Source organism: Rhipicephalus microplus, unplaced genomic scaffold, assembly GCF_043290135.1.
Source record: "Rhipicephalus microplus isolate Deutch F79 unplaced genomic scaffold, USDA_Rmic scaffold_14, whole genome shotgun sequence".
Classification (NCBI taxonomy): Eukaryota; Metazoa; Arthropoda; class Arachnida; order Ixodida; family Ixodidae; genus Rhipicephalus; species Rhipicephalus microplus.
This window is the reverse complement of record NW_027464587.1, coordinates 24,803,719-24,819,858: the sequence shown is the minus strand read 5'-3', so window position 1 is coordinate 24,819,858 and position 16,140 is coordinate 24,803,719. Positions and strand designations below refer to the sequence as shown.

The window sequence follows — 16,140 nt, the reverse complement described above, 5'->3', positions numbered from 1 at the left end:
GTAGAAGCGCAAGTTCCACGGCCGCTGTGTTACAAGTTGGCCAGTGTCGGTCGAAAGGGCAAATGCCATTGCATGCCTCGCGAGCCGGCTCGCCAGAAGTCGCTTCCGGCGATCTTTTTTTTTTCTTTGAGCACCCCTCCGTGCTGCCATGTGTCTTCATGAGCGCATAGTCGTTATGTTCATGCATAGAGTTTCCTAATATACAATAGAAGTAACTCTTGCGCAAGTGTCTATGGGATCTGCAACGAGTGGCGCTTCAGCGAGCATGGCAATGATGGGTATGCACACATTTGTCTAATCCTCGTACTTCCGGCCTGCTTGTGGCTCCGTGTGTGTTCGTGTGGCTTGGAGCTGTTTTCTCACGAAACAAGAATCAGCAAATAATCAGCCATTGTGCTTCACCACCTTATTTTTTAGGGTTACCTTTTCAAATCGGCTCACGAAGTTCAAAAAGGTTCGTTCTTTCCTTCGAAACAAAACCTAAACACAGCAATAAACGAAGCCACAAGTGTGATTCGCCGCCCGCAAGTACGAAGACTAGGCAAATTTGTGTACCACCCATTATCCCTATGGCCGCTGAACGATCGCAGCGCGAGAGTCCCCTCTAGTTAATTTTAGGAAAATATATGTGTTCATCGCCCTTTCCGACTCCTTCGTTTGTCTCTTCACTCGGAAAGCACTTGTCTTCGCCTGCGCTACGTCGCACGACGGGCCAACCGGAGAAATTAAGGCGCCTTATCGTACTTGCATCTGTAAAGCATAGAGATTTAACCCTTTGAAGGCCCCAACCGAAGCACACGTGATAAAATTCCGGCTATGTGAGAACCGGAAAAAAAAAAGATGTTCAGTGTACCCACGGAGTTTGTTTGTTTGTTTGTAGCCTAGAATCCATGGCTCATACCCACTCTGGGGGATTGGCCAAGAGAACATATGGTCTCATATGGACGATAATTGCACTATTGCTTACCAAAAAAAAGGGGGGGGGGTAAATGGTGATGAGTGGGGTGAAGCGTCTGTCTGTCTGTCTGTCTGTCTGTCTGTCTGTCTGTCTGTCTGTCTGTCTGTCTGTCTGTCTGTCTGTCTGTCTGTCTGTCTGTCTGTCTGTCTGTCTGTCTGTCTGTCTGTTGTGCTGGCTACGCAGGAAGGATGGACTGCCCTAGACCATAAGAAACTTCGCACCTGAAAGAAAAAGAAAACGAAATTTTAATAATTTTGGAGTCAAGATGACTTAGTAAGTGAATTCTCTAGTGGTTACATTATTCTCCCTTTTTTGTGTTGTTCTCCATCCTCCTTATCACCCATTCTTTCATTTCTTGCTTTCTTTCAAGAATGGTCACTTTCCCACTGGCATCCTAGCTTTCATTGTAGGCTCAAAGGTAAATCGAGATCAGGGGATGAGTAATAAAATTTTTGACGTAATATTGGAGAGAAAAAAAAAAGGTGTTTCATACTGTTGTAGCTTTATTCTCAACTGCTCTGATCACTAAAGCGCGGCCTCCTCGACGCGGTCACGCAGTATTTTCAGTCATTTTTTATATACTGACGCAACCGCAAAGGCTACCTTTTTGAGCCGCGATCGCCCACACGGTGAGGTGACAACACCGAGCAGCATGTTTCCACAAGCGATGAAGAAGACCACTCATGAACATGCATGGGAAATGAAGATATGTTCAATGAACGACCTTAGGGTTTCTCCCCATTCGTGTCCGCATCCTGAAGCGAAGAAGAACGCCTTCTGAAATGCGAGATACGCGACCTCTCTTTGCTGCCTGGTGGTCCGTTAGAAAAACAGGTAACGCGGCATAATTGATAGGTGTGGTCTCCAAGGCAGTGTAAGGGCCAATGACGCGGAATGAAAAGTTACCGCACAAGCCCTGCACAATTGTGTGCAGCGCAGCACTTCACGGTGTACTTCCATATAGTCTAGAGATGTCCAGTGCCGTAGAGGGTACGAGCCACCATGACCACCACCATCGTGTTCATCATCATCGCAACATTGGGGCGTCGAACAAGCTTGCTTGATGTATCCGATGAGGTCCGTTCTCACGGTGGTCGTGCTGGTACAGCTGGAAAGCTGGTCGGGTCACGTGGAGCTGCTGCAGGCCAACGCCACGGTGGGCTCGACCGAGCCGCCGCTGCAAGTGGTGCTGTGGCGGCTGCGCAGCTTCTCCAAGTCGTGTGCCGACAGGCACCGGGTGGCCGTGGCCAACCGCAGCGTGGCCATCGCGCGCGACAACGCGCCCCTGATGTTCAGGCGCCTACCCCAGGGCTTCTACTGCTTCTCCGCCAGGGCCAACCGCGGAGCCATGGTGCTCTCTCCGGTCGCCGTTCTCACAGGTGCTCTCCTTGCTCCACGGTGGGCGAAGGCGGGAATTTCGACGGCCCTATCTAGAGGAGCAGCGACGCGTTGGCATGCGTGAGATCGTAGGGCCCGCACGTTGGTGCATCATAAACTTAAAAGAGCAGCGAATACTCAGAAACAAGTACGCAAGAAGACGTGACTACACACGGACGAACGTTGATATGGTTGAAAGTCAGTTATTAAAAAAAGACAGCTGAAAGTAGAACGTTTGTCCATGTGCAACGCCTTTTTGCCTACACTTCTTTTTGTGTGTTCGCTGGTGCACCGTTATCTAGTTCATCTGCGTGACACGAGGCATTTCGGTAGCATGAGGAGGAGAAAAAGCGGTTTGTGATACGCCACGAGCACAAGAAATAGACAGTGGTGCTTAGAAGATTCACAGAGCAAAGATAGCAGAGAAGAACAGGAACAATCGTACTCTTTCGGTCTCCCCTTTTTCATGGGTGTGGAGATGAATCGTGACTGAGTACCAAATCGCCAGTCTGTCAGTTTGTTGGCCAGCTGATTACCCGCCACGATGTTCTAGTGGTTTTAATGCTCGACTGCTGACCCAGAGGTCGCGCGATCCAATTCCGGCGGCAACGGTGTCCTGCTCGTAGATGGAAGCAAAATTCTGCAGGGCCTTGAGCTTAGGAGTGTCAGTCGAGACGCCGAAAATACGAATAGCGACGTATTGGGATGCCGAAATTTAGAACACTGAAAATTCAGAAAGCCGAAGATTTACAATAGATGGTTGGTCCCTCCGTTATAGAAACCGGTATAAAACACGAAAGTAAAACGTCTTCCTACCAAAATATTGTATTCACTGTACGCTGATATGGGGAGCTTGTACAAAGTGTGCTGCTGTGCGACAGTTGAAACACCGTTTTTCGTCAATAAAATCACGTTGACGCTTAGTGATACATCTCCAACCCGACGAGTAGCGTCCATGATTATTGGTGATTATTTGTTAAACATGCCCCTTCGGCCATGCATGCCTCTGGTAGCTGTAGTATTAACGGTGAGAGCGGAGCTTAAGAAAGGAGCGTACAGCCAAAAGAGCATGACTCATTGTTTATGCCAAATTTAGGCTAAGGGTGCGTACTCGCAGCATGTTAAAAATATTGAGCGCCACTGCCCAATTAGAGAGAAACGCAACGTGCGTTGCATGTGTCTTCTCAGAGGTTGGCCACGACTTTTCGCGTGGCGAACGTAAGCGTGGGAACGATGAGTTACTAAATCCAGGTAAAGCAGGCGCGGAGCTCTATGCGTTGCAGGAATATTTTGTGTGTGGATGGATGCTATGGGTCAAACGACGCCTTGAGTAAGTGTGTTAAGGTGTTGAGAAAATTGAACTTCTATTGAAAACTCGCCGAAAATGACGGACGCGTAGGAAGAACGCATTGAAGGAACCATTTGCAGATTTTATGGTCATGATATATTATTACGCTTTACCAAGAGGATTGTGAGCGAACAGTGGTAGATATAAAAGGCGTGCTTTTAAAGGTTTACTTACGTGACCGTGGCGCAATGGATAGCGTCCCTGCAGCAGCTATATATATGCATTCGACACCGAAGAAATTCATTATTTGTGTACAGTCTGAGGTACTGTTTGAGGAAGCAGAGCTCCTTGTATTCGTGACAAATTGGTAGTATAAAACAACACGAGACGCACACGAAAGTGGGCGGAGCATTGTGTGAGTCCCTGACGATAAAAAAAGAAGGCTTTTACTCTACACCAAAAGAACAAAAGTATAAACGTAACTATTGCATTGCTTGCATGAATCGTAGGTAAAAGTAATCGCACGCGACTGGCCGCAGCCGGCTATGCTCTGCGTGCGCATGCGCGCGTGTAAGACCCCGTGGTTGAGGAGGAACTAGAACACCGAAGAAGAAATGCTGCTCCTTTGGTGTTTGCTGCGAGAGGGCGCGATGGGTAAGGCGCCCGAAAAGGAGAAAAACGCTGCGCCGAAGGAGTAAGCCCGTTTCTCCACTCTCGCTCTTTTTACATTATGTGTAGACTCCAGCTCTTCTACACAAGTACACGGAATTAGTTTTCCGCCTTCCTGATTGAGAATATCTGCGCGTTGGGAACAATGTGCGCACTAACGGCACCTTTGGTTGCTCGCCGCGACGAAGGCCAGGCTCCTCGCGACCGCTGCTGCGAGCGGGCGCCTGGGCAGGGCCTGCTGTGGAACGTGTCTCCCGACGGAACGCTCAGCGCATCGGTGAGCGTGGAGAGCAATGAGCCACCGTGCCAGCAGTTCGTGGCACGGCTTGACGAAGGCGCCTGCGTCGGAGACAGACTCGTCGTGCAGTATCAGGTACAACTAGTGCTTTCAGGCAACTCCAATAAACGGGTGAGCCGGAATATCGGGAATTCCAGATCGACGCACGTTCGCATGAAACACAGGATGCGCACAACGCAAGCGCTGTCTGTCAACTGCAAGGTTAATGTACTGACTGAAAATTTAATCACTCTTTCACCTAATAGAGCTTGTGTCGTGTACTTCCTTGTGGTATGTGTGTTGTGACGGGTGAACGTCGTGAATGTGTTAGACCAATTTGCTACATGACGAAATCAGCGTCGAAAATTCGGGAAAAAAAGCTAATTGAGGGGGCTCTTCGAAACCATGATTAGGGTGCGGCCTTAATTTGCCCCTACCGCGCCCAACCAAAGACGGGAGTAAAGACGACAGTGCCGTCCGCGCAGGTGGTCCGCAACGTAGCGTTCCACGTGCACGGCTTGAAGCCCGAGCTCCGCTACTGCCTCACCGTGGCGGCCGGCTGCTTCAACTGCCCCGTCACGTGCTCTGCTCTCGAGAGCAAGACGGTGGGTGTGCGCGTCGAGCGAGCCGCCGACGACGCGCTGGTGCGCGGCGAGGGCGCCGTTGTCGTCGCAGAGCCCGCCTCGCTGGATCCCGTGCTCGCCGTGCTCGGAGTGGGCAGCGTGCTGTTTCTGCTCGCCTGGTCCTTCCACCTCTACCAGAGGCTGCCCGCGAGGACGAAGAGGCGGGCTCACTTGTCACCCGTTTAACCCGTATGCGCAGAATAAATCGTGCATCGGGGGTTTTTCGAGGGCTCGTTGCTTTTGCTGATGCAATCTTGATGAAAGAAAAAAAAACAACGAGGAGATTATCAAGCCGGCGAAGGCACAAGGAGCGGTAATTTTACTTTTTTAAGTGCATTGTAATGTTTGTGGCATAGTTGTGAGAAAGTAAGCTGGACAAAAAAAAAAAAAAAAAAAAACGGGCCGCTGGCAGGAACCGATGCCGCAACCAGAACAGTTTCTACAACGCTAAACAATGCAGTTAAGGCTACCTTCACTGGCTTCATTATGTGATGATTAAGGATGAAACAGAGTTCTTTTTTTTGTGATTATGAAGCGTCGTGGCGCATGCCAAAGAAAGTCGCATGTAAAACATTCGTTCCAGCTTTATTTGTGAGTGTGTCATTACGAGTGAACACAAGGTGAGGAAATAGAGCAGTAATTCGGCACACATTCTTTTCTAAAGTCTTGTCAGTGGGGCCCTGTTGTCACGAAGCCACGACTTTAGCTAAAATATCAACGACATCACAGTCGCACGACAACAAACGCCTCCCGCCAGCTTACAACACCCATCATACATGGGACATCATACATGGGACAACTTTTCGTCTCTTTATTTAGAAGGTGTACGCGTGCAAACTTGTGTAATGGCCAGCGCTTGTATCCGTGACACCTTCTTTTATCAGGAACTTACCGCTTCAAACGCACATGGCTATATGCAGTGAATGTTAAAAATTTGTCATACCCCAAAGAGCGCCGCATGTGACTGTGAACTATATGTTGCTGGTTTCATTTAGTTGAGCTTAACGAATATTATTTCTTATGCGATACACGTTGAATATGGAAATTTCGTGGATCATGTTTGTAGAAAATTAGTCGGGGTAAGTATACGACCGTGGTAGGGAATACATGCGGCCACTGAGGGCGTTAAGGAATGGCTTCAGGCTTCGGGAATCGCCTTTCAGACATTTTTGTTATTTTCATTGTTGGCACGACTGGAACGCTCGGTGCACTTAGCATGAACGAAATTCGAGCTGCGTTCCACGCCGGACGTGGACGACATGAAGAAAAGACAGCGCGTGCCTTACGAACCGACTCGGTGCGCGCAGTGGCCCGATTTTGGTCGGAGAAGCGCGCTGCCTTGAGTCGACCGAGTCAGTGTCTCATATGTGGTCGCACGCGATGTGCACAAAGAAGGAGCGTTCTTGGGCGCCCTCCCAGTTTGGCGCCTCCGCGATGGCGGGGCTTCGTAACTCGAGCGTGTTGGACACGCTTCCGAACAGCAGGTGGATTGCGCAGGGGGAGAGGAAATGACCCCTCGGGTGCAAGAGAAGCCTTCAACCTGCAAATTACCTGCTGGCATCCTCAGCTCAGTAGCCTGGCTATTCGGCCTCGCTCCCTTTCTTTTTTTTCCTTTTTGCGCCAGTTTTGCTATCGCTTGCTGCCTGTTCGACGTCGTCTGCTCCTTTTCGAACGGTCGTCTGCTTCTTTGTTGCTTGCGTACTCTTCCGATCGGAGGGGCGCTTCGTCGTCGTCCGATAATTACGTTTTGTTGTTTATCGCTACCGTGGACGTTCTCCCCCCTGAGGGCCCATCTTTCGGGTCGAATCGCAGCCACGAACAAGGCCTGGCTGACGCGGCTCGCGCTCCCGGACCTGGGAGTGGCGTTCTTCCCCTCTCCGGTCGGACGTGGCGCCGTCTAATACGCCGTTTTCAGAGGAAGCCATGCATCCCTGAGTTGGGCCCCGAAGTGGTTTAGGGGGAGGGGGAGAATCGCGAACAACAAAAGACTGGGCAAGACGATGAAACAGAAGCGGGAAGGAAGCGTGTGATCTTGATCAGGGATGCATCTTGCGAAATAAATTGCTCATCTGTCCTGCCTGCGAACATATGGGTTCATGAATTTATTAGCCTTCTACAATCGTACCAGTAACGCTCGCATCGGCCGCGAAGACCGCTTTTCGTGCCTCTATATGCAGCCGCTGTTAGGTTCGCCGTAAGACAGCGACAACACAACGAAAGGGGTATCGGGGCATCTAGGTAATCTTTCTACGAATATTGTGGTCGCGCACCTCAATACGAAAACACTGGGGTTATGTCCAAATCGATAATATGATTGATATGTGGGGCTTACCGTCCCAAAAACACCATATGATTATGAGAGACGCCGTAGTGAAGGGCTGCGGAAATTTCGACCACCTGGGGTTGTTTAACGTGCACCCATATCTGAGCACACGGGCCTACAGCTTTTTCGCCTCCATCAAAAATGCAGCCGCTGCAGCCGGGATTCGATCCCGCGACCTGCGGGTTTATGTAAGTCCATATATAGGATTTTTGTAAGGGTCAGCAGCTGATTACCTTTGCCACATGACCACTGCGGTGGGGTGGTTCTGTCCAAATCAGCTGAAAGATTAACAAGGAGGTTGTTGGAGCCCCCCTATAGACGTCAAAAAGAAAGATGCTAGGGGAATCTCGTTTTTGCAACATGTCACCTGCTACGCTCTTTGAGAAGGACGTCAGATTTCTTTCTTACAGTAACCGTGTCGCACACGCAGTATGGGAGCGACCGCGTGATGCTCTGGCGTGATTCTTCGTAATTTTATCTTTGTTGATTTACAGCCATTCTTTATTCTGCTCAACTAAAACATTTCAGGTGTTTTTGCGGCTTGCGTGCGTCTCCTTCGTCCTCGTCTGGTATGTTAGCTGACGCCGTTTTTCGGCAACTATGAACCAAGTAGCCAGAAATACACCTACCCGACAAGGGGCGCTTGCACCTGACGCCTACTTCTGTGCGGCCTTCCGTGCGTCGTACCTTGCTCCGTCCAACTGTCTTGTGCGGTATTTATTGTCAGTCGTTGCCCTGCTTTTATCTTACTTCAACGTTCTCGCGTTGTTTTCCCTTGGTCCGTAATTACAGAGAAACAAGCTCTTTATCATGAAGATACTAAGCGTTTCCCATGAACACTTCGCAAGCTGAATGCTTTCGTTGATATATAAAGCACCATCATCATCATCATCATCAATGTTGGGCATAGCAGCACTGTGACTGTGTGCGTATCCCCTTTCACTCTATGTTCAGCCCGCCAACTAGCCAAGATGCGAACTGCAGCCCTGTTATTGGTCTGTTTTTTTTTCTTATATATATACGTGCGAGTGATTGGGTTTTATTCAGATTTCCTTGCAGGTGTCTGTATATCAGTTGGAGTCAGTGCATACGAACGGAGGAAGCGGGAATAAAAGGGAAAAAAAGAAGGGGCAGCACGAAGTTCTCACGAAACCTTGACGAACAAAGAGATACAAGCTTTTTATACATACAAGATATATAAAAAGTGTGGCGAACGAGTTATTGCAATATTTAGCGTAGTCTGCTCTAAAAACACAGCGGAGCTGATGGGCTGAATCAAAGAAGTAAATAAACCTTTATTCCAGCTAAGAGCAAACAACTAATATGTAGGAAATCGGGCTAAAGGTGTGTAATATATATAGACGTATACTAGGCTTTGAAAAGTGTTCTGCTGGCGTTCCTCGATCCAATCACAGCGCATGGTCTTAGGTTCCTCCCTTTTAAAAAGAGCCTCACCGGTAATTCTTCATATGACCTGTTTATGTGGTTGGGACTGTATTCATTACGCAAAAGTCGCATAATTGATAGACACGACGAGCCACCACGGTCGACGAGATCAGTCTTTGGAGAAGCAGCTGCTCAAGTGCACAGTGTTGAGACCCCGTTCCGGAGTGCGCTTCCCCTTCTGGACGCTCGTGTGTGCTTGCCTGACTTCTGATGAAGTGTGTTGTGCGTAGTTCACAATTACTGGTGATGATTTCATGCATTAAAGAAAAAACAGTTCCTGATAGCCCAGTTTTCGAATTAAAGGTGCGCGGGTTCGTATCGCGCATCACGAAAAACAAAACCACAGCATATCCAAGGACTGAATGATCATGAGTGGGGCGAAGTGTCTGTCAGTCCGTCTGCGTGACCGTCCGTGCGTTCGTTCGTGCGTCCATCCTTCTGTGCGGCCTTCCGTGCATCTGTCCGTGTGTCCACCCCTACGTCCGTCCATCTGTTAGTCTGTCCGTCCGTCCGTCCATCTAGTAAACACTCCAAGTACCGCCATCTCGCATCTGTTTATAACATCTGTTTAATCCCCCAATAACTATCACCTAGCGGCGGGTCATGGAACGAGGTGGCTACGTAGTACATATATAGGGGACGACCGGTCCATGCCTCAAGGATGTCCACCCCTAAAATTTCTTCGATGCATTGAGAATTTATATTTGTTTATTTCTGTCACTATCTAATTTTCTCTCACCCACCAGGGCTAATCGGCGCACGCACGCGTTCTGGGCCTGAAGCGGACTTCGAGTGAACAGGCTATAGAGCCGCGCTTTTTCAGCCGTGCGTTCTCTTTTCTTTCCTTGATTGCGCACAACAGTCGTTCTAGGCTAAGCGAGGTCGTGGTTCGAGGAAGAGAAGAATGCGTGGCGAAGGTAAAGTGGCCCGAAACGAACACTGAAATCTGCGCGGACAACTAAGAGGTCGCCGCTGCGTGGGATATGCATATATAGCGCCGGGATATGCGCGCTTCCGTTCTGCACTCGGCATCGGAGTTTAATGGGCGGATACGAAGCACGCTTGGCCGCTTGTCTTTCTGCAGTTGTCATGCACCAGCAGTTGCATATATAGACGCAAGGCTTTGGAGCGCCGGTTTTAAAACTGTCAGATCCAGCCCAGTTTATGTATGTGTATGTATGTATGTATGTATGTATGTATGTATGTATGTATGTATGTATGTATGTATGTATGTATGTATGTATGTATGTATGTATGTATGTATGTATGTATGTATGTATGTATGTATGTATGTATATGTACTTAGCGCAGCGCATATAAATGGAAGAATATAGAAGAACATGATTGTTATGAATTCTCTTGTTTTTGACTTCCTCGAGTCGAGGCCATCGCGTGGAAGTCGGGCCGCGAAACTCAAACAAGCCGGCTAGGTTTAAAGAGGGAATATGTGCGCGTGCTTGTGGCGATGGCTTCAAAAGTAAACATTCAGGGGCAAAGTGAAGCTGTGATGTAAAGAAGACGAGATTCTCCGGGCTAGGGTCAAAGGGGGAAAAAAAGACGAGCGCCAGAGAGAAATAGAAGAGCTGGCCTGACGTGGAGTTTGAGATGCAAATTGTCGCTGATTTGCAAGTCAGTTCGGCCCTCGAGCGCATCACCGGGTGCGTGTCATGCGATGCGGTTCTGCGGGCGCCCTCTTTATTTTCGTCTGCGCCCTTCGGTTTGGGCTGTGAGCGTGTATGGGGAGACCTTGGAACGGGCCACTCCCGTCTTCGCACAAAACGGCCTGAGGTCCTTGTGTCCAGAAGAAAGCGGGTCACGTATACCCTTCACAGAGGCAAGCCGTGATTTGATTTTGTCCCCTCTCTACGCAGGGATAGCGCGCTATGTGATCATCATCTGATGATGGCGGCCGGCGCATGCTTAATCTTCGGACTCGCGCTAGTGCGCTCTCGTTTCGGTGGTTTTTATTCATGAGGAAGCGAAAGGGCAACGTGCACCCAGTGACGCTCGATAATCTTGCAACTATGAACAGCCGTAGTTTTGCAGTGACGTTGCATTCGCACACGCTCGGTGCGTTGTGCGTGGATTCGGAGGGCACCGCGTACCACGTGCATTGTTCGCTTTCCGAGACAAGGGCGATTAATCTGGTTATCTCGGCTCGACCGTGCGGCGGTGGAGAACTGGTTTAGGGTTAAACGGCCTCCCGCGTAACCGTCGTCAGGGGGTGTTGCGAGTGACTCCTCCCCGGGGCGCCGTTGCTTTCCTCGCCGTGGAAGTGACTGTGCATGTTTTGCCTTGTTAATTACTGGTGGACGTTGGTTAGAGCCAGCAAGATTGATGACGCTCATTGGAGCGCGACTTGTATCATTTGCGGCATCCGGTGGTTTTGTTCGCTCGAAGTTTTCCTGCGCGCTTCCCTTTCCGCCGCCGACTGTGAGGCGCCGCTTTCTGAATATATCTCGGTTCCCTTTATTCACTGATTCTTATCAACGCGCATTAGTCGGGCAAACTGAACTTAATCTGTGTTTCACGAGTCGTTCTCAAAAAAGAAAAATAGCATAACATCACGTTCTTCTCGAGTACAGAGTGTGTGGCAATCCAAATATCGTGTTAAGGCACTGCGCCGTGTCGCCTGTAGGCAGACAGAAATCAGGTGCCTTCTTCCTTTTCCTCATGAACCACTAACAAGAACATATCGTGTTGGCGAAAACGGTAAAGGGGAACTCCAGTCCATTTTCGACCATACTGCGATAATTCTGTTTTAAATAGCGTTGACAGTGTGGAAAAAGGCAGGTTGGTTTATTATGTCGAGACAATCCTTATTATTTATATTTAAGCTATGAACGATCAGTCAAAACAGAAACCGAAACAGGCAGCTGTTCCGTCCTCCATGATGGGCATCGAATGACGTATAAGAAAATCCATCTCCGAAGAAGTCACGAGATTCGCTACATCCCGCTACCGGCTGGCCAGGGTGTAAACATAGCTCACGTGCTTTCTGACTCACGAAAAGCTAATTGGCGAAGTCATCCTACGCGGAATCAAACTTCGTGTTAACATATCATTGACAAGTTCAGTGATGATTGCCGCTCTCCGAGCTCGGAAGCATTGCTTTTTTATTTCGACCCGCCGGCGCGAAAAGCTTTGGGCAAGGTCTAATAGGTCGCGAAGACTCGGGCGAAAAGCGCTTCAGAAGCTATTGCTAATGACATCGGCATGGCGAGTTATGGGAGCTGTCATTTAGGCGATGTATGTGTCGAGGGAACAAACACTAATAGTGAAAAACCAAGTTTGCTTCAATGTCAAAGCAATCAATAAGTTCTACAAATGAGATTTATTTTCCACAACAGTATTATCTATGTTTGACGAGCGAAAAGTTTATGACGGTTTTATTATTACGAAAAAACTTTTTTCTAGCGCCCTCGGCCCACGGGTATACTCAGTGCAGCTCTTGGCCTACATCGGTACACATGGCAAGGCCCCCTCGTGACATTCGTCTGTAAGACGCACCCCTCACGTTTTTTTTTTTTTTTTTTTTTAGTGTTCTGCGCTTGCTTGCGTTCTCTGTTGTGCACAAAATTGTTAGGTGCGTTTTATCGTTGGTGAACGCCTTCAGTGCAGTGTCCAATGGGCAGCGGAACGATGACAATGACATTTAAGGCCAATTGCTTTCGTCGGTATGATTTACGGTTGTATAATTTGGCACATATCACCATGGTACCGACGAGAACACATGTCCAAAGTTTTATTGAAATAGGTGAATATTAAAAAAACGCCGGAGTATTTCTTCAAGCGCTGGACGTAATGTAGCGGTGGCAGCGCAATCGCTGGCGTCGCGTAAGGCCATTCAAGCGTGAAAGAAGTGTTGATAATGGCAAACGGTGAAACGCAGAACGCAGAAAAAGAAAGAGTGGAACAATTCGTTCCATCGTCACTTGCTCCTAGTTGTTGTTTTTTTCTTTTTTGTGCGCTCCAAGTTTCACCACTTAGGCGTGAATTTTTAAGATTTACGCGATTTCTTGGCTTGGTAGGTTCGAAGATGCGACACCTACGAGGGACGTCAATGTCTAGATGGCCGGCCGGCCACACCAATGCCGGCGAAAAGAGATAGATGAAGGTATGGCACAAGATAGCGAACTCGCGGCCACAACTTGCCTTGACATTAGAGCGTAGGCGGGGCTTCCGCACAGCGCCCCTGACGAGTTTAAACGGGGTCCATTGCAATATAGCGACGTCTGGTGGTGCTGTATTGAGGATGTAACGTGTGTGGATCAGCGCTGCCAGCACCCGGAACTGATGCTATACCCTACGTGTTTCTTGTTGGATATGGGATATGGCGCACAGTATATATCTAACACATATTATCAGAATCATTGTCTAGTGGGGAAGTCTTCAGTGAATGGAAATGAGCAAAAATATTTCATATACTCAATTCCGAAAACAAGTTACGAGCCTATTTCGTTGTAGTGTGCATGTGTACTTGAACGCAGTAAATAAGCACACCTCGGCCTTCCTTGAGGCTAATACCATCAGTGACCCATGGCAGCACGGTTTCCGGAAAGGGCTCTCTACTATAAACGACACAACTGCTTGAGACAATTCATGACCTCGCAGGTGCTCTAGATAACCGTAATCAAATTGACAATATTCCTCGACTTTCAAAAAAAAAAGCACTAGATCGCGTTTCTCATCAGAAGTTGCTTATAAATCAAAACATGATTCTTTACTAGCACGCATTCGAGTATACCTTTCCCATGCTTACGAAAGTGTTTCTGTATGTAACGTAAGCTTCACCCTAACATCAATGGACTCCTGGATACCGCAAGGCTTCTTCCTAGGCCCATTTTTGTTTTTGGTACTTAATAATGATGTAGCCTACATACCCAATAAAAAAATTCGGCACACCCCATTCGGTAGCTAGGGATTCGGTACCTGGGAATCGACCTTATGCGAAGCATGCGCAGGGAAAGTGACCGTGCTGCAATTTTTCTTTATTTAGCGGCACATCATGAAATGACGCTAAATATATGTACAAATGTTGCGCGCACTGTGGTAACTCGGGGTGCTGAGTCGTATCCCACCGCTTGCAACCAGTTGTCGGGAATCCTACCTCTGATCACCAGTTGTTGCGGCTCGGGGTGCTGAGTCGTATCCCACCGATGCCAACCAGTTGTTGTGATCCCGGGGTGCTGTGGTAGCGTGGTGTAGCTTCGGGTTGAGGAAACGACCGCTTACAAGATGGGGATACGAAAAACAAACAAGGTTTATGGCACTATTTACAAATATTTACAGCATGAGGTTAAGAGTTCACAAACCACGAGCGTGGTGGTTAAACCTTTACTTGGTCCAGAGCCTTCACACACTACGAACGTGGTGGTTGAACCTTTAGTTGGTTCAGAGCGACGTCCTGCACTCTGCGGCGCCGTTATAAGCCCTGTCGGGCTCCTCCTTTTTCAGTCGAACACCAATCACATACACACAACAGGTGAGGGGTACGAGCAGGCACGGCGCACGTGAACAGCCAATTTCGAGTCAAGATCACTGCACTTAAAGGTGGCGCCAGAGGGGCTCTTGCTCGTCGTGTGTGTCACTGGTCGAGGGATCCCAAGCTTCGGACAGCAGAGATCAAACGGTCCGCCAACCTCTCTGCTCAATTAGCAGGGCATTCTGTGGCGGCGGTCGCCGTTTCTACAAAGGAAGACGCTGTCTTTGTTGTCCCCTCTGGAACGGCTTACCGCTTCGTGGCGACGTGACGTCCCATCCGCCGGCTAACAGTGACAATACCTGGCGGGCATAAGCATTCGGCGAGTCGGCTACTTGTTTGAGGGTCAAAAGAGCGCCGCTCCCCCGTCAGATCTCGACGCTGGTTCCAAGAAAACCTGGGTTCCAGGCGTGGGAACGCGGCCCGGCTACGCTTCTCAGCGACAGCATGGCGCCTACCGATGGCGGTCGTAACAGCTTCCCCCTCGCCAGATGAGTCACGGAGGGCAGCGGTCAACACTGCTGCTCGCAGGGACGACGAAAGGGTCAGTAGTTGAATGCCAGGAACTGGCCTTCGCTTGTGGCATGGTCCGGGTGATTGCCGAATCTTCGACAGCATCTCTGATACTCGACCACCTGTACAAGCAAGCACTCAGCCCCCTTCGATCAAACCAAGCCAAAAGAGGGATGGAAACCAATTTTCATTTCCTAGCTTTAACAAAAGCTCACACTCAAAACTCTCAGGACTCACTTGAGCTGAAAAACCGGACGTGCTACCTTACAAATTTACATAAGATGCACGAAAAAAACTAAAATATCAATTTTGATACAGGAAGAGCACCCCAGAATGGCTTAGAAAGAGCGGCTGAGCGCGTCAGCGTTTCCATTCAGTTTGCCCTTTTTTTACCTAATGTCAAAATGATATTTTTTTTTCCCTTTAAGAATCAAGCTCTGCCTCACAAGGCGACTGTTCTTTTATGTCACGGTTTGCAGCCAAGTAAGGGGAAAATGGTCTGTCCCTACTTTAAATTTAGCACCTCTGAGATAACCTGCAACTGATGAATGGCCTACACAAGGCAAGCGCATTCATTTCCTGAAGCGCAGTACGTTATCCCACGAGAGCCCAAATTCTGGTGCAAGCAAAGCGCAGCTTTGCTTGATACCATTGTCGTCCTGATATAAAACTGCAGGCTCTTTTTCATCGCTGACTACTTTCATCGGTTCTGTCCCGCTGAGAGCATCAGTCAGGAACTCGGATTCAGTGAGCGCTACTTTTGTCCGAACGTCCGTCTTTGTTTACGGCCGCCCATAATTGTCTACCACTGAGACATAAAGCTCACCAGCCTCCCGAAAGGTTAACCGAAACTGTGACCTAACGGTCTACATCAATGGTTCGGGAAAGCCCGATGATCTGTTCATGGTCACTCGATCAATCATTCATTAAAGAAAACACCAACAAAACTGAGGAGATTACACTGCTTTCTAGAAGGTTCATTTGGTTAAAGTTACCTGCTTATGCAAACGCTTCTGAGTAAAAAAAACCACTGAGCTCTCCTGAGCGATCAATTACTCTAATTTCTACAGCATTGCAAGGTGCACGGCACTACTAACCAAAACGCTTAATCCATCACAGTTTGTTTAAATTCTTTCAAACGTTACGTTGTAACACAACGTGTACAACACAAAAGTAATTCTAGG

At 48.7% G+C, this 16,140-nt stretch overlaps 2 protein-coding genes across 5 annotated transcripts in view; both read left to right on the top strand.

Annotated features, from left to right (window-relative positions):
* The window catches only part of LOC119180745 (latrophilin Cirl), a 490,851-nt gene that overhangs the window by 53,125 nt on the left and 421,586 nt on the right, over window positions 1-16,140 (top strand). The gene's annotated exons all lie outside the window — the stretch shown is intronic.
* LOC142784426 (uncharacterized) lies at window positions 1,955-5,414 on the top strand. The gene is made up of 3 exons (XM_075882796.1): window positions 1,955-2,337; window positions 4,481-4,665; window positions 5,055-5,414. The coding sequence occupies exons 1-3, from the start codon at window positions 2,022-2,024 to the stop codon at window positions 5,376-5,378; spliced, it is 825 nt and encodes a 274-aa protein (XP_075738911.1). The 5' UTR covers window positions 1,955-2,021; the 3' UTR covers window positions 5,379-5,414.